This window comes from Physeter macrocephalus, chromosome 4 (assembly GCF_002837175.3).
Source record: "Physeter macrocephalus isolate SW-GA chromosome 4, ASM283717v5, whole genome shotgun sequence".
Taxonomy (NCBI): domain Eukaryota; kingdom Metazoa; phylum Chordata; class Mammalia; order Artiodactyla; family Physeteridae; genus Physeter; species Physeter macrocephalus.
The window spans coordinates 43,282,046-43,304,262 of NC_041217.1; the positions used below are offsets into that span (position 1 = coordinate 43,282,046).

A 22,217-nucleotide genomic window follows, 5' to 3' on the forward strand; every position below is an offset into this window, starting at 1 on the left:
TGGGATCCTCCCAGACCAGGGCACGAATCCGTGTCCCCTTCATCGGTAGGCAGACTCTCAACCACTGCACCACCAGGGAAACCCAGTGTTGAGGATTTTTGCATCTATGTTCATCAGTGATATTGGCCTGTAATTTTCTTTTTTGTGTGATATCTTTGTCTAGTTTTCGTATTAGGGTGATGCTGGCCTCATAGAATGAGTTAAAAAGCATTCCTTCCTCTGCAACTTTTTGGAATAGTTTGAGAAGGATCGGCATTAACTCTTCTCTAAACGTTTGGTAAATTTAATCTGTGAAGCCATCACATCCAGTTTTTTTTTTAATTCCTAATTCAGTTTTATTACCAGTAGTTGATCTGTTCATATTTTCTATTTCTTCCTGGTTCCATCTTGGGAGATTGTCCATTTTATTGGTGTCTAACTGTTTGTAGTAATCTCTCATGATCCTTTGTATTTCTGTGGTATTGGTTGTAACTTCTCCTTTTTTATTTCTGATTTTATTGATTTGGGCCCTCTCTCTTTTTTTCTTGATGTCTGACTAAAAGTTTATAAATTTTGTTTATCTTTTCAAAGAACCAGGTCTTAGTTTAATTAATCTTTCTATTGTTTTTTCAGTCTCTATTTCATTTATTTCTGCTCTGATCTTTATATTTCTTCAGATGTTTCCATTCTTAATAGATATTGTCCTATCCTGCCTACTTACTGCCCTATAGGCAGTGGGTTCCCAGCCCTATATACTTGGGAACACTGCTCACAGTGTAGTCTTGAGCATCCTTGTTTCATAATCCCTCTCACATTGTGTCCTTTTTGGTTTAGAATTTTGGCTCAAACACCAACAGTCTGTGTGACTTTAGGCAAGTCACTTAACCTATTTAAGTGTTAGTTTCTTCATCTATATTCATATAATCAGTAGATATTTATTGAATACCTCTAATACAAGGCACTATTCTAGGCTTGGAATTCATGTTTAGCCATTTCTCTTTGAGAAATTAAAACAATTAGTCACTGACAAAATTTAGGTAACCAATGTATGACCTCTGACACTGTTCCCTGTTGTGCACAATGTATTATCATGCTCGCATACAAGGACTGAGAATAAAAGATGGTCAATCTGCAAGGCCATACCTAACTTACCATGTCAAGGTCAGCCACCCGGTTCTAACTGCAGGAGAACATGATGAACCTCCTGAGAGAAATAGTAATGCACTGAATGGTATTAAAACGTTTGAGCCAGGAGGGAGGACAGAGTATCTCCCTGGCTTCTTGGGCCATACTTTGGATGTGAAGAAGGTCATCTGGAGGCAGGAAAGACCAAAGGATGCTTGGGATCCAGTTGGATTATTAATGGTAGTAGATGACTTTAGGAGTAAGTCTGTGTTTCCTTTCAAATGCCTTCTGACTTGTCTCAGGGTTTAAAAGCCAACAATTGAAGAGAAATTGAGGAAGTAAATTATAACTTGAGCGTTCTGTAAAATTACTTTATGAGGAGCCTGCAAAGAGTTTCAACATTTATTGAGTGCATATTAGTTGTCAGGCACTGTGCTGGGCTGGGTATACAATCAAGTGCAGAGTATAGACAGGATTTTATATATATAGCTATGATATTGTGATAAGTACCAGAAGAGGAAAAAAAAACCCAGAGTATTATGAAGAAAATAGTAATTATCTAATTTAGATGGAGTGACAAGTGAAGGCCTCTTTGAGGAAGTGATATTTAGTTTAGGATTGAAGCGTTCTAGCACCTGGTCAAATATAAGTGGGGCAAAGAACTTTCCAGGCAGCATCGCAGGCAAAGGTCCTGAGGTAGGAAAGAACTGGCCATATTTGATGAACTGAAAGGCAGCCACTGAAGTGATACTTTTAAACAGCAGATTGACATGATCAGATTTACATTTGCATCAGTGACAATTGAAGAAGTGACATGGCCCACCTCAGTGGAAGGTGAAGAAATACAATGTTGCCATGCTTCTACAATAAGTCAGCAGCAGGCCAATAGCACGTGCAGAGTATCTTCAGGAGGTGGAGCACATAGCATCACTGAATGAGGTGGCAGAAGAATCTCAGTTCCCACCAAAGAGTGCTTTTCCTGACCTGGGATCCTCCTGCACTTATTAATTCAGCCAGTATATGTTCGTTGATTTTTTACCCAGTGATGTTGAACAAGATAGACACAGTGTACCACATGTAAGTTGTTAATACTCAGTACTATCCCTGTCTTTTTACCCTCTTTTCTGTTCCTAGGAGCATAAAGCCTAGAAATTACAATTCCTACACTCCATTGCAAGTGGGATCCCAATTAGATTCCACCAATGAGAAACAATTGCATGAGATTTGGAAGGTGGTAAAGGAGAAGCCATTAGTTGTCACAGCAGCTACTGATATGTGGTGTGGTGTGGGGACAACAGAGGTAGTGTGGGGTTTTCCTACAGCTTTCTGCTGTCCCCCTAAGAATCACCAACTTCAGTGTTGCTGGAAGCTGAAACTATTGGTTGTAGCATAGGTTTTGCACTTCAAATTTTCCTAAAAGTGTCCTTCCTGACCTTTGCTTGTCCAGTCTTTAGTTCCTGTATTAATCCTTTCCCCACTTTGCATACTTAGAGTGGCTTCTGTTTTCCTGACCAGACTCCAACTGATACACAAAGGATAGGGAAAGAATGAGAGTAGTCTTGACATCCAATAATAATGTTGCATGGGGTGGTAGGGCTGAAGGATAATTTTAGCCCCATTGCTACTGTCATCCACAGCTTCCTGATTTTCCCCCTTCAACTTGCTGTGGCCTGGAGAAACAAGAGTTCCCCTTGATAGCTTATCCCCCAACCCATTCTTTTATACTAGAAAAGAACATCAAAGTTGCCTTTCTCTTGGAGACAAGAGATCAAATTGAAGCACAAAGAAAGTTGTGGTCATCTACCTAGTAAAGTGAATTAAAAAGCCTTCAACATCTTGCAGATTTTCCTGAGCCAATCAGATCTTGTGAGGTGGGAGTAGAAAAGGGCCATCTATAAAAAGAACAGTAGGAAGAGCACACTCTTTGGAGATCCAATGGACTGGGATGTGACTGAACCTTGGTTCAAACTCTTACCAGGGTTACTTTTCTCCTCTGAATCCAATTACTCATCTGTGAAAATAATATACTCATTTTCATAGACTTATTATGTATATTAATAATGATGATGATAAATAATAATTGCAGCTAACAGGTATAGAGCATGTACTATATTCCAAACACTCTCCTAAAGTGCCTCACGAGAATTAACTCATTTAATTAATCCCCACAGTAATGCTAGAGGCAATGGATGCAGAGAACATAACAGGGCTGGCAAGTTGGCATACGAACGTGAGTTTCTGACTCTGTCCCTTGAAACAACTCCAAGAAACAGGATGTGTCTTAATGGGCCTGAGAAACTGACATAAGCATGAGAAACTCGTGAGGGGAAAAGGGTGGTGGTTGGCTCTCAGTGTACATGTGGGTATATGTTTACAGCAGCACATGGGAGAAGAGGGTCAGATGCCATAGGAAGATAGGTTGGGCCAGAGGTTTATGGTTCTGTGTGTTTCTCTTTCCTATCTAGCTTGGTTGTCACTTTGAGGCAGATAAACAGCAGTGATTTCCCAGCAGCACTTGGGGGGATTATCAAGATAGTGCTGGAATCTGGCTGAGATGGGGAAGAGTCAACAGCAGGTATAGGCAGGTGACTCCAACTGAGGAAGAAATCTCTTGAAAAAGAGCAATGCCAGGCAGAAACTTGGGAAGTTTTACTTGGTAAGGTAGGTAGGTGACAAACAGGGGATGATTGACCCCAGAGTACAATGCCAGAGGCTCTTCCTCCGAAGGAGTGACCACCTGCCAATTCCCTAAGCTCTCTAGGAAGGGCACAAGGTACTCCTGGATCCCTGGGCTTTAGCCACCTTCACCTCTCCCGACCTCCAACTCCCACATACATGCTGCACATTATCCTCCATGATAGATGACATTCCCAGGAGAGTGAATACAGGCTCGCAAGGAAAAGTGATCAGACACACGAGGAACACACTGCTCTATAAGAAAGACAACATACTGAACAAAATACACCAGGCAGAGAAAATGAACAGACCAGAGAAAATAAGTTTAAAATAAGAAGGAGAAATACCCTCAAAAAATCTAAAGGTGAAATACTGATAACATTAGTCAAGAAAAACAATTCAAAGAAGAACTAATTGGAAATATTGGGTTTGAAAAATGTAATAGTTGAAATAAAAATCTTAATGGTTATGTTAAGTTGTGGAAACGATACAGCTGAAGAATGTATTACTGAGCTGGAAGATTTCTGAACGCTGCAAAGCATCAAAAAAGTAGAAAAGTATTTAGAAAGAAAAGCTTAGAGGTGAGGAGAGTGGAAATTGAAATGTCAGCATCCTCGTAATAGGAGTTCCAGAAGAAAACAAAATAAATGTAGAGAAAGAAATATTTAAACAATTTCCCCAAATTAAAGAAAGGTAAAAGACCTTAGTCTGAAAAGGCTTGTAAAGTACCACATAGGCTATATTGGAAAAACCAAGTGATATATATTCATTTTAGTGAAATTAATAATGCAAAGAGAATATTCTGAAACTTTCTGGAGGGGAAAAAGAAAAATGCCTAAAAAGCATAGGAGTTGGTTTGACCACAGACTTCTCACTAATCTGGATGTGAGAATACAAAGAGTAATATTTGCAAAATTTTGAAAAAAAGATAGATAAAGAACATCAGATTTGGAAATGTATATCCAACTAAATTACCGTTTAAATATTGGTAAAAAGGAACCGTAAGACTCTATCACAAGCCAGAATTAGAATTCTAGGCAGTACGAACATGATGAAGGTGATGGTGGGGAATGCGACTATATTTCGCTCTCTCTCCTGTGAATTTACTCTGTATGGACTACATCAGTGGACTTCCTCACCTTCTGGCTTCGGGTTGAATTTACCTAGTGTGGAGCCCCTGCAGGAGGGAAGGGGGAAGGTGGTAGGACAGGATATTTATTCTCCAGGCTCATCTAGGGCTGGCTGCAATTCTTGACTGGAAGTCACAATTCCTGTTTAGGCTGTCTTCTCCACACAGTTCTCTCCTTCTTAGGTTCCAATAGCTTACCTTTCCCCTTGACTAGTGGTCGTAACGACCCTGTTCCTTATAATATTGCTAGAATATTATGCTATCCTTTTTGATTTCCCTACACCTTACCTCTATGTTTGTAAACAGTCCTTTCTATTAAGCCCTTCTCAAGCTATCCTAATTTGTGTTTCATCTGTGTGCTGATAAGATGCTGATGATACAATAGGAAACTTTTATTGACAAAAGTGATGTATAAAAAACAAAAACCTTAGGAAAATATCATACTTACTGTGAGAAACTTTAGATGCAGTCTCTTTGTGATTAGGGACAAGACATAGATACCCACAATCACAGTTACTGTTTTATATAGTTCTTGAGGTTTGAGACAATACAAAAACAAAAGTAAAAGAATGAGGCATAAAGATTGGAAGGGAAGATTAAAACTTCTCATTTTGTCTACTGATAATGTATGTCTATATAGAAAAAACCCCAGAAATCAATAGACACACTATCAGAAATAAAAAGAGAGTTCCACAAGTTTTTAAGATTCAAGATTATTTGTTACAAAGTGAAGAACATTTATTTAAACCAGTTATAGTCATCTGTATTAGTTATCTATTGCTGCATAACAAATGACCCCAAAATGTAATGGCTTAAAATAAAAAATATTTATCTTAAAATTTCTGTGGTCAGGAATTCAAGGTTGGTTTAGGTAGGTGTTATGCAACTGAATGTTTGTGTCCCTCCCAAATTCATAACTTATAATTCTGTGTCCCAATGTGATGGTATTAGGAGGTGGGGCTTTTTGAAAATAACTAGGATTAGATGACGTCACAAAGGTGGGGCCCTCATGAATGGGATTATTACCCTTATAAGGGCCAGGAGAGAGTTTGCTTCCTCTCTCTTTCTGCCACGTGAGGATACAATGAGAAGCCAGCCATCTGCAATGCAGAAGCTGCAGTCTTTTTATAACTTAATCTGGGAAGTGCTATCCCAACACTTCTGCTGTATTCTATTAGTTAGAAGTGAGTAGTAGGTCCAGCCCACACTCAAGAGGAGGGAATTATGAAAGGGCGTGAATACCAGGTGGTGGGGGTCATTGGGGTCATCTTAGAGGTTGCTTACCGCAGAATCTAAAAATGCCACAGAAAATTACAACATTTATAATCACAACAAAATTACAAAGTATCAAGCAATTAATCTAAGAAAGAATGGATAAGACCATCCTGAAGAAAAATTTTACAAGTCATAAAGAACACATGGAAAACTGTGGATAGGGCAAAAACATTGCAAAGAAAACACTTCCCCTAAATTAGTGCAATTACTGTTAATAGTCCAGTAGAACATTTTAAGACCATGATAGTTTTTCTTTGCCTAATACATATAGGAGAGATTAAATATACTCAAATAGTTACATCAATTTTGAAAAAGAAGATCAAAGAGGGAAAATTTTACCATTCTAGCTCTCAAGACATTTTAGAAAGCCATAATTGTGAAAACTGTGTGACCCTAGTACCAGAATAGAGAAATAAATCAAAGAAACAGAGATAAGAACCAAGAAAAAGACCCGACTACATGTATAAACTTCATATATGATAAATATACCACTGTAATTCAGTTGGGGAAAATATAGATTGTGTTGGGAAAACTGGTTCATACATGGAGGAAAAACAAAGATGAACTCTTTTATACCACAAACAAAGATGAACTCCAGATAGGTTAAAGCCTATACATGAAATCTGCGATGGTGTGAAATATTTTCAATGTCTAAAAGTAACAATAGATTAATATCTAGAATATAAAGAACAAGGAAATCCTGTGAATAAACACAAAGAGATAAGAAACCCAATTGAAAAATGGGCATGGTGTACAAAACAGGAAATATACACAAAAGGGAAAACATTTGTATAACAAAAATATGACAAGATGTTCAACCTCACAAGAAATCAGAAAAAAAATTAATAGTCAGTATGATATGACTTTATATCCATAGCACTTGGTAAAAATTAGAAAAGTAGATAATACCAAGTAGAGATGAGGACATAGGGTAAGATCATCATGGTGTCAAGGGATTCAACCACTTAGATACTGATGTCAGACATTGACTTGTACTTTTCCCTGCAACATCTCTCCCGCATCTCCACCCCCTCTACCTTCTTTTATCCTTAGTGAAAGAAGGTAAATTACATTAAGTCTACAGATGAATCATTTCTGGGAAGATACACTGTATTTACAACAACAAGAACAGCAACATTTTTTGAGTGCTTACTTTGATGTTGAGGGCTATTTTAAGTGTATCAAATGTTTTGACTTGTTTAATTTTCATAATGCCCTATGAAATAGGTACTATTGTGATCATGCCCATTTTTATAGATGAGAAAACTGTGGCACAGAGGAGGGAAAGTGACCTATCCAGTTCACATAGATAATAAATGGAAGAACTGGGATTTGGACCCAGGCAGTTTAACTCCAGAAGCACACACCCTAACCATAGATGACACTTTCTTTCTATCCTCCCCATCCAGGGTATGGTGTATTTTTTTCATTTATTTGAATATTTGTCATTTTCAGGAAAATTTTTATAGTTTAAAAAATATGATTCTATTCAATTGTTATTAAGAGTTATTTCAGGATACTTTAAGGGTTGTGTTTTTGGTTGTACATATGGTGGAACTCCTAAAATTATATTTTCTGATTATTAATTATAAACATCATTTTTCATGACTATGAAGAAAGCCGTACGTGAGTTCTAAAGCACGTTACCTCTGCCCATCTGTAAAAGAGAGTGAGAACATTGTGCCGTCATTATGATTTTATCTGTCTCCCTGTTTCATGCATGGAGACTGGGATGGGGGCAGAAGTGCCTGGAGGGGGGCAGTGCCAGCTGTTGGAGTCTGATTTCAACAGACTGCCTTGTGTGTCACACTAAGGCATTTGCGTCACTCCCAGAATCAAACTTTCCAACAGAAGGTTTTAGGCAAGGAAGTGAGATAACTGAATTTGTGGGGGTTTTTTGGGTTTTTTTTGCGGTACGCGGGCCTCTCACTGTTGTGGCCTCTCCCGTTGCGGAGCACAGGCTCCGGACGTGCAGGATCAGCGGCCATGGCTCACGGGCCCAGCCGCTCCGCGGCATGTGGGATCTTCCCGGACCGGGGCACGAACCCGTGTCCCCTGCATCGGCAGGCGGACTCTCAACCACTGCGCCACCAGGGAAGCCCCTGAATTTGTTTTTAAAAACATCATTCTTGCAGCATTATGGAGGATGACTTGGGCTTGGGAAAGGCTGGTGGCCTGGAAACCAGAGTATCACTGCAATATTTCAGGTGAGATAATAAAAGTCTGACCTCAGGCAATGACAGTAGGGAGGCAGCAGTGCTCATGTGACAAGCATGACTCAGGTACAATCGACAGTCCTGGGTGACTAGTTCAATGCTGGAGGAGGGGAAGAGGTGGAGTGGAATTTGTCACCAGAAAGAGTGACCTCAGGTGAAACAGGTTGTATTGGGAACGGGGGAGGGCAGAATGGGGCAGGGAAATAAGTTTGGTGTTGGTTTGGTTCAGGTGGAGAGCCAGAATGATAGCCATAGAAATGCCAAAACATGATATAACAACTAATGGAACTCCAAGGGCAGAACCCTTTAATAAAATGGAAAATAGGGATTTATGAGAGGTTTATATGATTTATGTGGAGCTGAGCACTTGGAAATTACTGTAAATGGTATTTGAAGCCAGAGAAAATGTGAAATAAGTTTAGGTAGAGTCCCATCTTTAGTTAAAAAAAAAAAAAAATTAGGATAACCAGTTAAATTTGAACTTCAGATAAAAAATGAGTAATTTTTACTATATTCCATGCAATGTTTAAGACGTACTTAACCTAAAAACTAGTTATTATTTGAGATCCAAATTTAACTGGGCGCCATCTGACAGCCATAACAGATATGGCAAACAGAAAGGCCTACAGGGACCAGGAAAGCCGTTTCACACAGTAAGGTGCGTGAGAAATATAGTGGAGGGTGTGCAGGCTGCGCAGCCTGGAACATCTGTGTCCCATCCCCAAGAGCAGCTGCTACCCAGCTCCAGCTGCTTGGGTGTGCAGAGAGGGTCTCCAGACGGTCCAGTAGTCTAGTGGTTCAAGACATAATATAAAGATAATATAAATTTAAAAATATATGGAATATCCCAATTTTTAAAGGGGACAATCAGTTGAAAGAAAGAACACTGTGAGGTACAAGCAAAGCAGGTCTGTGGGCTCCATAAGGCATATGGGCGACGGGTTTGTAACCTCTGATCTGACCGCTACAAAGTGGGTGGAGCAGGTTTGTAACCTGTAAATTATATTGCTTTGCTATGTCGGGGTGAATAGTATTTGGGTGTGGGGAAGGGATGGCAGCAGGGGGACGATTCCCTCCTGCAAAAGGTGAGACATAGAAGCGGCTTCTCTGGCCACGACTCCGTGCTCTTGCCCCTCAGTGCCTGAGTGTGCCCCACTGGCCACTCTCCCCATAGCTGGGCAATGGCCGAAGTCCACAGGGCTGTGCTGCTGCTACCTGCTCCCGCGGGGCCTGAGGAGACGAGCCCGCCCTACCAGCCTTTCAGGCAGCGAGGCAGCAGTAATTGGGGTTTTGAAAGCTTTCATCAGAAGGTTGTGGGCGGAAGCTGTCCCGGGTTTGCTCTGAGCTTCTTGAGGCTTCTCAGCTTCAGATGCAAAGCGAGTGGGTGTCTCTTTGAGAAGCAGAAAGAGGGAAAGAAAGAACGAAAGAGAGGTGTTTCCCTGGGTTCTGGAAACTCTATAAAGAGAGAGCCGGCTCCTTTCTCTCGAGCAGTCAGAAACAGGAGTCCCATCCTTGACACCCGGGACTCCCCAGGATTGACAAGGCGGAAAAACCCTTGGCTGGGCGCTGGCCCGAGGCACTGGCTGCCATGCAGCAGCCCTTGAATTACCCATACCCCCAGATTTTCTGGGTGGACAGCAGTGCCAGCTCTCCCTGGGCCTCTCCAGGGTCAGTCTTCCCCTGTCCGTCCTCTGTGCCAGGAAGGCCGGGGCAAAGGAGGCCACCACCACTACCACCACCTCTGAAGAAGAGGAGGGACCACAACACAGGCCTGTGTCTCCTTGTGATGTTTTTCATGGTTCTGGTGGCCCTGGTTGGATTGGGGATGGGACTATTTCAGCTCTTCCACCTGCAGAAGGAACTGGCCGAACTCAGAGAGGTAAGCTGCCCTGTGGATTGCTGTGCCCTGAAGGCACGGGTGTGAGACAGCCCTGCTGTAGTGGAGGGAGGAAGGTTACAGTGATCCATATGGACCACAGTCTTGCTTGCAAAGTACTTCGCAATCCTTTTTTCCTGTCTTAGAAATGAATCACTCTAGCCATCCTGTTCTATATGCAGAGAAATGGGGGCTCAAATGAGTGAAAGGAGTATTATCTATGTTGGGAAGGATCAGGGCCAAATTAGGACTGGTAACTAGAGTTCTTCTTTTCTCAGTTGGCTGCTACCTACCTTATACTCAGTGATTCAAGAAAGAAAAGGAACTTGGAATCTTGCTTACAAGTGAATTTATTCAAATGGACAAACTAAATTTCCTTGAAAATACTTAAAAATATTGGAACTATTCCAAATCACAAAACTGAGGCATGGAGAGGCACAACTTGGCTGGAGTCTGAGTTAGCAGAGGTTCTAAGGTGTTTAGATTCCCTTTCCAGTGCTTAGTTTATTTGACAATTCTGCCTCCTTTGCTTAAAGAACTTCATATTTATTATATACCTTTTCTCTCTCTGTTTCACCAGTCCACCAGCCAAAGGCATACAGAATCATCTTTGGAGAAGCAAATAGGTGAGTCCTTTCATGTGTGTACATGAGTTAGAAAGATAGTCCTTAGCGCTGAACCATGTTGGGGGAATGCCTTGAATTCCATCTCATTCTTGGGCATATGTATACTATGGAAGAGGAATCCTAACCAATTCTGAATCTCTGGTCATTTTGGTTCTTTGAGCTGCCCTAAAATAGGAAGTGAATTTAATTGCTCAAAAGTAGTGTAGCTGAGTATCACACAAAAGTAAAAATAATTTCTGCTTGAATTTGGAAAAAGCAACACACATATACAACCCTGGACCTTTGCCCCTTAGCAGTTGGCTCAAGGCCTGTCCCCTTCCTCAGGCCTCCTGGTTCCCATGCACAGGGCTGTGGCTGTAACTTCTCGGGAGAGAAGGGGAGGTAAAGGCAGAGATAGCTGCTGCTGGGAAAGACCCGTGCTCTCCTATTTAATCTCTATAAGAGATTACTTAAGAGTCAGACCTTATTTAAAATTTTTTCATAGGATATATTTAAGCTTTTAAAAAGTGGGCAACCAATCATCCACATTAGGATGGTTCTTTTGCAGCCACTGGAAAGCTCAGAGGAAGACTTTTGCCATTATTCAAAGGGTAGTCCCACTTCACTCACAGAGGCAATCGTGAGCTACCTTTGATAATAAAGGAAAAACCTTTGTATGAGATCCAGGACAGGAAGAAGATGAAAATGTTGAACACTGACCTTCTAAAGTTTCAGGACATAGTTTTGGAAACTGTGGACAGATAGATTTAGAATACTGCAACTCATTAAACTAAGATTCACTGAACTTTAGATTTGATAAGAGTTGGAAGGGAGCTTAGAGAACATCTGGTCCAGTCATCTCATTTTTCAGAAGAGAAACAAAACACCAGATAGATTAGGTGATGTGCCCAAGACTACTGGTGTGAAACTGGGGTGAGAAGGAACATAGGCTCCTAATGCCTTGTCACTTATAGTGCTTCCCAGTACATGCTCTGGTGCCTCATGACGTAGGGAAAGTCCTGTCTCTTTCGGATGGCCGTGGAATGAGAATAAAGATGACAAGCATGATGCCTCTGCAAAGACAACAGTTAAATCTCATCCTTAGAAATTGGGAAGAAAACAGAAGATAGCACTGGCTACCCAGTAAGGGGAGCCTGTTCCAGTTTCTCAGGATATGCCTGAGAAACCCAAGTCACCCTATTGCCGTAGCAGGTAGGCTCTTGTAGGAGCCATCCATAGGATCCTCTGGTTTCTAGTTCTGGGTCTAAGTCCCTAAAGAGTTAGAAATTCCAGATGTACCCAGCAGAGTAAAAACATTTGTTAGAAAAATAAAGCCTCTGGAGGATTTCTAAAATAAGATAGCTTTGAAAATCAGTGGAACGTGGCTGGTAAAATGGGTACCTAATTACTCATCTTTCACCCACTTTCTGGAGTCATTTTAGTAATTAAAAGTCAAGTGAACAGATGAGTCAGGTCCACTTGTCCCACTAAACAAGTATCAAGTATCTTTCCTAGATCAACCCAGATGGACCAGAAATTGGTGAATTATCACACAGAAATCAAATTAGCAACTTTACTAATGAGCTAAGAGATGCAAATTTAAAAAGGGGGATAGCCAGGTTTATCCATCAAATTAGTGAAGTTTAAAAAAAAAAAAACAAAAAAACCCAGATTGGCAAAAATGTGAGAGAAAAGGGTCTGCTTCAACAGTTGAGAGTCAGTGGGCATGTAAATTGCTACACCTTTTCTAAAGAGCAGTTGGGAAAAAGATATCAAAGGATTAAAACTGTTAATTTACCTCGTAATCTCATCACTAAGGCTTTATTATTTAAGAAAATAATCAAAATGTGCCTGAAAATTTATAATAAGGATGTTCGTCACTTCCTTATAAGGCTATTTATAATAAACCAGTCAGAAGAAAATTAAATGCTTCTTAATAGGAAATTAGTTAAATACATTACAGTGTATTCAGACGAGAGCATAATACGCAGCAACTAAAAGCTATATGTTAGAAGGACATTTAATGCCATAGAGATTGTGCATTCTATATTGTTGGAAAAAAGACAAATTATAAAGCAGTGTGTTTAGTTTAATATTGACATATGCATATTTTTATATTCTTAGTAAACATCTAGAAGGATTTATACTCCAACAGGTAACTGTGATTTTTCTCTGGAAGGTACTATTGTAGGTTATTCAAACTTTCTTATTTCGTTCACTTTCATTTTTCCACAGTTAACTCATTAAATCTTTTATTCATTCACAAATGTTCTTGGAGTGTTTCCTGTGTGCCAGGCTGGGTGTTGGGTAGTGGGTGATGACAGAACGAGAGACAAGTGGCTTGCCCTCATGGAGCTCTTAGCGTGCTAGAGAAGATAAACAAAAGCAAGCAAACAGACAAGATACTTTTAAGTTGTACTAAGTGTGACCTAAGATTGAGTGGTCTGGAAAGTCCCCTCTAAGGAGGTGTTGTTAATGTGGATGTGTGTATGTATGTGGGTGGGTAGGAGGCTGGGAACATCATTCCAGCACTGAGAACGGCATGTGCAAAGACCCTGGAGCAGGATACAGTCATCATCAAAATATAGGATATATTTCTACTTTATTTATTCCAGCATTTATCCAGCAGATATTTTATTGAGTACCTTCTATGAGAATAACACTGCGAGGGATATACAACATGTGATTCTCTGTTCCATTTCCTGTCAGTTCATGGCTGAATGCCAGATCAGCACAGATGGTTTGTGGTGTAGGAATATAGAAGAGACTCAGTTTTGCCTTTCCTGTTCACTAACACCTCACCTCATTCATGGTGGGTGTTCTTGGGTGGCTACAGAGGTAATAATTGCTTATATCATATTCTCAGCTGATTGGAGCATTCTCACGCCATATAGAGTTTTACAGGCTAATCATGAGGAGCCTGATGTGGATGAGCGCCTTTCTATGAAACTTTCTTGAACATCTTAGCTAAATTCATTAGTTAAGTGGTAGAGCTATTCCACTGAAATATCTGAAGTCAGAGAAATAGTGCCTATTTTGAGAACTGTTGTCTATTTTAAATCTTTCAATTTAATTTAGCAAACGTACTGATCACATGCCTTGGGGTAGAAACTGAGCTAATTACTCTGGTGGATTAAACATATAGTAAGGAATTTGCCGTTTATTTGGGGAGTAAGATGAATTATATAGTTACCACAGAAAAAGGGGAGTCAAAACTGAGAAGAGAGGTGAAGGCAGAGTGCTTCTAGGTTTCAAAGGCGGGAACAAGCATATCTGATTAGAAAGTCTTGGGAAGGTTTTGCAAGAAAAGAGGTATTTTAGATGGTATTTGCAGGGTTGATAGGAATTTAGCACAGAGATCTGTTTGGGAGGGCATCCCAGGCAGAAGGAACAGCATGGGCAAAGGCACAGAGGCAGGGAAGCTGGGTGTGTTCAGAAGTGTTGTGCAGCTATGTCTAGTGTGGGTGAGTAAGCAAGATAAGGCTGGACAGATAGGCAGAGATCACATGGTGGGGGACATTTGTACATAATTACACGTTCAATGAGGAGCATTCAAGGTGTTTGAGATCTTAGGATAATTTATTTGGGGCAGATTGTAGAATGCCATTGGGGACGACCTAGTGGCCTGGAGATTAGCAGTCTTCTTCAGCCTTTGTCCTGCAGAGCCCTAAGGGCAGCTGAGCCAGAGAGGAAAGAGCCTTGGATTTGGACTCAGGAGACCTGAGTGTCAGTCCCACTCTGACACTGAGTAAACAGGTCTTCTTGGATAAGTCACCCAACTTGGTTTTTTTTTTCAGGAAATAACTTTTTATTTTATATTGGAGTATAGTTGATTAACAGCATTGTGTTAGTTTCAGGTGTACACCAAAGTGATTCAGTTATACGTATACAAGTCACCCAACTTTTAAGCTCATTTTGCCATTTATAAGATGGGACAGTAATCTCTACCTCAAAGAGTTGTGGCCAGTTATAAATGCAATAACTTATATGACACATCTTTATAAACTAACCTTTCTATTATTTTATTGTAACATTATAATTTATGCATGTGTCTATTTTAATTTAGTTCCTTTTTACCTCTCTGTTTCTGAAATACAAGCTGTTGTAATTCCTACAATTTGGACTTGAATGAGTTGGCTATGTTAGACTGTTGCCATTTATGCTTATAAAACCTCTTTTATTTAAATGCCCTGCTTAGAGTCCCACAAAAAGAATAGTTGTTATGTCATTTTTTACGTATATCTTTCATCTCTCTATGAAACAGGTCACCCCAATCCATCCTCTAAGAAAACGGAGCTGAGAAAGGCAGCCCATTTAACAGGTCTGTATCTGGAAGATGGGCTTGGGAAAGCCTTTGGCAGAAAGCAGAAGAGCTGGTTGGTCTCCATGACTGTGCTCTGCAGGAGATGATACTTTGCAGTGACAGTATTTGAAACCCAAGAGTAGTTACATCTTTCTAGTCAGGTCAACCTCACACACACATTGAGCCCCTACTCTGGGCAAGGCCCTGTTCTAAACTGGAAAAATGGAGCTGCTTATGACGTGATCCTTGCCCATAAGGAGCTCACTCTTTTCGCTCACTCCAATGACCCTTAGGTAATTTGGGGCACAGATCCAAGAGGTGAGAGCTGGGGAGATGGGGAATGATGAGTTATTTTAGTACGTGTTTCCCTGGTTTTCTGTAAGAGCTTTACTCTGCTTTGTCCATGAGTAAAAAAAGGAGAGGGGAGGCCCAGTCCTGGCACTAGCGGTCGTGTAGTGGAGTGAAATGATTTGATAGCAAGATGGTGTGGGCACTCCCAGTGTAAAGTCCACAAATATCTGAAAAGTGGATAAGTATCACGGAAAGTGGTATGCTGCTGTCCCTGAAATTATTTCAGCAGAGGCTGTAAAATGATTCAATTTAGATAAACAGACGTTTCTTGAGCACATGCTGTGTGCCAAGCCTGGGGGACATGGAGATGAACCACACATGGCTCCTGCCTTCAAGGAGCTTACAATCTAACAGGGAAAAACAGGTGCATAAGCAATAATTCCAGCATTCTCTGCTTAAGAATGTACATAATGCTGTGGGGATACAAACGAAAGGGGATTTTCGCCCACACTGAAGAATCTTTAGTGCAGGTAAGGATTGGACTAGATGATCCCTAAGGTCCTTCCCAACTTTAGAACTTCAGAGTTCCTTGGATTTGACTTTTCACCTCATGAAGGGACCTCAAACCCTAGTAGTTTTGGTACTAGTTCTGAACCTTTATTCCAGAGAGCTAAAATCATCCCAGTCATTTCTCACTGCAGTTGATTAGGGGTATATGCTATTGTCCCAGCTGTGTGGATGATAACATTGAAGACGTCAATTTGATAAACATGTGAAGAAATTCAGTAACAGGTCAGGCCTGATCCATCACCTGGTTCAATATGGGCTATGTCATTTGGGGTACAAAGCATTTGCTCAAGGAATGGTCCACAATTTTGCCTTGGAAGCTTGGTTTGTTGATACATGAGCATTCCTGGCTGAAAGCTCCTCTCTGGTTTGGTTTCAGGCAAGCCCAACTCAAGATCCATCCCTCTGGAATGGGAAGACACTTATGGAATTGCCCTGGTTTCTGGGGTGAAGTATAAGAAGGGCAGCCTTGTGATCAATGAAACTGGGCTGTATTTTGTGTATTCCAAAGTGTACTTCCGGGGTCAGTCCTGCAACAACCAGCCCCTGAACCACAAGGTCTACACGAGGAACTTTAGGTACCCCCAGGACCTGGTGCTCATGGAGGGGAAGATGATGAACTACTGCACTACTGGCCAGATGTGGGCCCGCAGCAGCTACCTGGGGGCTGTGTTCAATCTCACCAATGCTGACCATTTATATGTCAATGTATCTGAGCTCTCTCTGGTCAATTTTGAGGAATCTAAGACATTTTTTGGCTTATATAAGCTCTAAGAAAAGCACTTTGGGAGTCTCTCCATTATGGTTTCTTGTTATAGGCACTGAGAATGTTGTCTTGAATGAGGGTCTTCTTAAGTCCACTTGAGGTCAAGAGAGAAGACATGAACCAAGAGGATCTTGAGACCACAGGGTCCAGCAGTTCTACAGTTCCTTATCTCACCTAAGGTCCACGAGCCAGACAGGAGGAAGACTAGGAGTAATGAACATGAAACTCTGGGCTGCCATGTGAAGATGCAGAGGCAGGGAAAAGCAGCTACCAGGGTGTTGTACACTCATCTTAAGTGGCCTAGCACACTTTGGTACACTGAAAATGACACCTTTCAACTCACCTCTTGGGGTGGGTCTACTGTCTACCTCAGGGGAGGCTGTCTTTCACGTATATGGATGCAACATGAATGTATAAGGGGTGGGAAAAGAGGACTAGGCTTACATGATAAGCTAAAGAGACTAAAAGGCCAGTGTCCCACTGGCAGCATCTTTACTTCTAAATGCATAGCCTGAGCCATCAGGTGATGCTAACAGAGAAGCAAGGGAGATCTTTTGAGGACTCAGTCCATTCCCTATATAGCATGTATATTTCCAGTGCAATTGTAGGGGTGTGTGTGTGTGTGTGTGTGTGTGTGTGTGTGTGTGCGTGTGCGTGTGCACGCATGACTAGAAGAGTTGCATAAGTAGAGAGAACGTGGAGATTGGGAAGGACATGTTAGGAAAATATTGGTTGCATTTGGTGGTAGATTTTGAATGCTTTTTGGGCAACCAACTCTAATAGTTCTCAAAACTCTTTGATTGTCAGTTATTAAAGCTGTTTTCCCATAATGTAACTAATATTTATATATATTTTGTGCATTTTTAATGAACAGAATACATGTAACAAAAACTATTTTAGAATACAGATAAACATTGAGTGTCCTTTTTGGAAATCACTAAGATCTGGATTTTTTCCTTATTATTTCTTTCTTCCATGGCTTCCTCATTCATTATGACTTAAGCCCACTTTAAGAAGAATTTACTAGGGTGAGAAGAGCTGTGAGGCAAATCTTTGCATCTTTGCCAGGCTCTCCTCTCCTCACTATATTCTCTTTCCCCTCCATCTCCCACTATCCAGAGTTTCCATTACCAATATTATTGCCAGTGTTAAGCTCACCCAACTTCCCATAGATCTGATGACAATTTGTCTTTTCCTGGGGGCAGAGATGTGGCATAGTGGAAAGGGCACAGACTTTGGACTAAAAAACCTGAATTTGAATCTTTGTTCCTCTACTTACTAACTATGCAATCACTGGGCAGATCACTTGACTTTTTTGGACAAAAAGGGGCTGATATGTACTTATAGTGTCTAACACATCGTAGAATGTCAAACAATAGTGTCTGCCATTATTAATAAGCCAATCTATGGGAGGCACTTCATTCTCTAGAAGAACTCACTGATCTGAGGGATCCATTCAAACACCTGGTTTCTTGCCTTCTCCCCTTGGTCTCACAATAACCTTTTCCTATTTTCTCCAAATGCTCATTACCATGACTTCTCCCTAGACTTTGTCATCATTAAAAATAACAACATCTCCTCTGGAATTTGATTTCAGACACCTTATTTTCACAACATCATGTCCTTTTTCCAACTCAGCTGGTCCAACATTTTCTCTCCTAAAAATATGTATATATATTTTACTGTGTTGTGACATCTACTTAATAAATGCTATCATCTTATATATCCATCAGCTCCTTCTCTATCTTCACTCTTTTCTCTGTCCAGCTTAGGTTCCACGATCTGTCGTTACAATCAGTACCTTGGAAAGACCCTGATCTGTTATCATCCCTGTTTTCCTCTTGTAAAAATCCCATTCTCTTTATGCTGGCATCCTAGCAGCCGGATGTTGCTGGAGAAAAATGACACAAACCGATTGACTATTTTTATTTTTATCTATCATCTACTTAAGTCATCCAATCAATTTTTTTAAATACATTTATTTATTTATTTTTGGCTGCGTTGGGTCTTCGTTGCTGTGCGCAGGCTTTCTCTAGTTGCGGAGAGCGGGGGCTACTCTTCGTTGCGGTGCCCGGGCTTCTCATTGCGGTGGCTTCTCTTGTTGCGGAGCACGAGCTCTAGGCGCGCGGGCTTCAGTAGTTGCAGCACACGGGCTCAGTAGTTGTGGCTCGCGGGCTCTAGAGCGCAGGCTCAGTAGTTGTGGCGCACGTGCTTAGTTGCTCCGTGGCATGTGGGATCTTCCCAGACCAGGGCTCGAACCCGTGTCCCCTGCATTGCCAGGCAGACTGTCAACCACTGCACCACCAGGGAAGGCCAAATCAATTATTTATCAGTGAATTATTTCTGTCTTTTGATAGATTTGAATAGATAATACATGCACATAGCACAAATTTTAAAAGGTACACAAAGATATAGGATGAAAATAAGTCCTCTTCTCATCCTGTCCTGTGGCTCCATCTCTGCCCACAAGGAGGATCACTGTCTCCTTCTGTAGCTTTTCCGAGATGATCTATACATAAATATGACATCACTTTACATCAGGGTTTTCCAACCTCGGTTCTATTGACGTTATGAGCTGGACAAATCTTTGTTGTGAGGGCTGTCCTGCCCGTGCATTGTCATATGTTTAGCAGTAACCCTGCCCTCTACCAACTAGATGCCAGTAGCATGCCCCTGCCCCCATGTGTGATAACCAAAAATATCACCAAATATTGCCAAATGTCCCCGGGCTGAAGGTGAGGAGACAAAATCACTCCTGGCTGAGAACCACTGCTTTACATTAGTGATCACAGATTTCAAATAGGCATTCAACACAGCCCAGCACTTTTTCTTCAGTTCCCTAGTAAGCATGTTTTTTTCACTGTTTGAGACAACTACATCATGTCTTTTCCTTTTATAAACCAACCTCATCCCCTCCTCCCACCATGGAACCTCACTTTTACCACCAAAACACAAACCCACTTGTGTCTGAATGATCTCTTTCTTCCATCTGATACAGTGGAGGAAGAGGACCTTCTGTGTGCACTAATTTCCTCTTCCCTACTTTACCTGTTTAAAAATTTTCTTCTTTCTTCTAAATCTTCAAACTAGCTCTATGAAATAATTTCCACCAGCATGTACATATAGTCAAGTATCCCCTGTCACTGAAAGATAAACCAAACCAAACTAAACCAAAAAAAAAACCCAAACCTTTCTTTAGCCTTCTTCTTCCTCCAGAAATGGCTGCATTTCTCATTTTCCGCATAGAGACAAACATCTGAGAAGGTTTTCTCCACACACATGGGCTCCATTTTTTAAGCCAGGAATCTGCCTGTTATTTATTTAACCACTTAAAATTATCTGGGTTTTTTTTTTTTTTTCTGCTAGAAAAAAATTTCTAAAAGCAAGACCTTTTCTGCCTTGTTTACCACTGTATTCACATTACCTAACCCAGTGCCTGGCACATATTAGGTGCTCAATAAATATTTGTTGCCTAAATAACTTTCATTATAAGGCAAAAGTCTTTCAATGGGTATGTTTTTCAGAGTAGTGAATCTATAGTTGTGTTGCCTCAGGGACGTGTGTGCTTGTTTATCTAGCTTTGACTAGATTATTCAATGGGAGTTTGAGGCTACAGATGAAAAAAAATAGTGCACCCTAATTCATAGAATTAGAAAACAAGAAAGATCTATTTGGTCGTTGGCATTACCAGGAGCTTTTGGGAGACTGTTGAGGAAAAATTTTAGGTAATTTAAGCTGAAACTGTCGTTTAGAAGATACACAATACATATTTGTTGAATAAATTAATGAACAAAACTAAAAGTCCAGGTTGGAATGTGTCACCTGCTCTCCTTGAAACTCTTCTGTTGATTAATCTGCTCTATGTGGTCAGGTTTCTGACCAGGTACCTCATGGAGAAAGTCAGAGAGGTAGTCATCCTTCCTTTGGCTGATGGTCTGTATTCCCAACCCTCACAATGAAATTCTCCTCATCCATTTCTTCTTCATATGACTCCATCCATCCAAGTACACCAGTTCTAATGGTCACAGGAAGTTTGCTGGACCATTTTTTGGGGTCAGTGGGCCCTCCTAGATAATGGTATTAGAGCAAAGAGGAGTAGGAATGGTTCTGGGCATCCTGAGATGACTGATGCCATTAGCTAGTTGTGGTACTACTGGTACTTTTATCTATCTAAGTCTGAGCTCTGCTAGGATGCCTTCAGGATTTTCTGAAGACAGGGTTGTAGCTTACTATCCTTTAAGTACTGGTTTCAGGGAAGAGATATTAACAGTTCCTTTAGTTATTTTTCTTTAAACAGGAACACAAGGAATGTCAAAACCCCAAAACCTTTTGAATGTGCTCATCAAAAGTAGAGTCAATCATTGTTCCTTTATGAAATGCTAAACCCAAAGTAGAGCACTTTAAAAAAAAAGGTCACTTCTGGTTTAGTATTTTGAGGTTTACCTTCTTTTCAAACAACTGAAAACACAGAAAACCATGTTTTTTTTCTTAGCCCCCCCCCACCATCCAGAGTGGTGACTTTGTATTCTCTGAAGTAGGTTTTGACTTACCACAGCTTAACAGAAAAAAAGCTTTACTGGAATCATCACTGTGAGAATGACTCATTTGAAACAACAGATCATTGGAAGAGGTCGAACTGGAGGAGAAGCCTGGTTCCTCAAAGCCAGACTATAAGATTTCCTTAAGGAGGTTAAGCCATAGACATTCCCTGGTCCTTATCTAAGAAAGTGTGCTGTTAAATTACATGTTAAATTACACGTTAAATAACATTTTTTCATAGGAGTTTGGTTAAGTTGTGATGTTAGTAGAGATAAATTTTTTACTTCGTGTGTGTGTGTGTGTGTGTGTGTGTGTGTGTGTGTGTGTGTGTTTCTTTCCCCTGGTTTTGGATCATCCAGAGGCAGAATGAGGTGATCCTAGGAGAGCCAAATTAAAGCCAATTCCTTAGGGTTTTCAGACGCAAAAATGGACCTTATTCAGAAATATTGTAACTATTGAGAGTAGCCAGGAATCTTTGGGATTCATCTAGAAGCCAACCAGCCTTGGAAATATACACAGGTATGTGGGTATTTTGCTCCTTGCAGTTCACCCAGAGGGTAGAAAAGCATCACCTCAGTGATGATTTTCCTACTTTTGCTAAAGCTTTCCCTTTGGTGGGAGACATTTATTCACCATTCTGACTGATACATCTTTAGAGAAAAGTGCAATGCATATGTCTCTCCTCTCTCATTCGGAGGCTCCTTCAGCTCTACGGAGTCACCCTTTTTTCCTCCTTCTCAGTAAAATGGCATGAACCTCAATCACATTCTGTTGAAAGTTGTCTTCTCTCTAAGTTTTCTGAAAATTTCAGGAAATACCTCCATTCTTTGGGCAGTCCACATGATAACGGGTTTCCTGGCTCTCACCTTG

General features: G+C 40.8%; 2 protein-coding genes across 3 annotated transcripts in view; both read left to right on the forward strand.

The window, feature by feature from the left end:
- Positions 1-10,877, forward strand: part of SUCO (SUN domain containing ossification factor) — a 120,941-nt gene extending 110,064 nt beyond the window's left edge. The window contains exon 28 of the transcript XR_008617066.1: positions 10,857-10,877. The gene's annotated coding sequence lies outside the window, so the exon portion shown is untranslated. The remainder of the gene's footprint in view (positions 1-10,856) is intronic.
- On the forward strand, positions 7,721-20,503 carry FASLG (Fas ligand). 2 transcript variants are annotated; one of them, XM_007107232.4, is made up of 4 exons: positions 7,721-10,279; positions 10,857-10,902; positions 15,146-15,202; positions 16,422-20,503. In XM_007107232.4, the coding sequence occupies exons 1-4, from the start codon at positions 9,989-9,991 to the stop codon at positions 16,814-16,816; spliced, it is 789 nt and encodes a 262-aa protein (XP_007107294.1). In that variant the 5' UTR covers positions 7,721-9,988; the 3' UTR covers positions 16,817-20,503. The 2 variants fall into 2 exon arrangements, 1 of the variants encoding a protein (XP_007107294.1); XR_003679434.2 differs by lacking the exons at positions 7,721-10,279; positions 16,422-20,503 and adding an exon at positions 10,327-10,751 and having other exon boundaries at positions 15,146-15,184.
- Positions 20,504-22,217: the final 1,714 nt, after the last annotated feature.

Coding starts and splice junctions, on each gene's coding strand:
- FASLG (XM_007107232.4), top strand. CDS start 9,989: ATGCAGCAGCCCTTGAATTACCCATACCCCCAGATTTTCTGGGTGGAC. Junction 10,903..15,145: donor ATCTTTGGAGAAGCAAATAG/GTGAGTCCTTTC, acceptor TCTATGAAACAG/GTCACCCCAATCCATCCTCT. Junction 15,203..16,421: donor AAAGGCAGCCCATTTAACAG/GTCTGTATCTGG, acceptor GTTTGGTTTCAG/GCAAGCCCAACTCAAGATCC.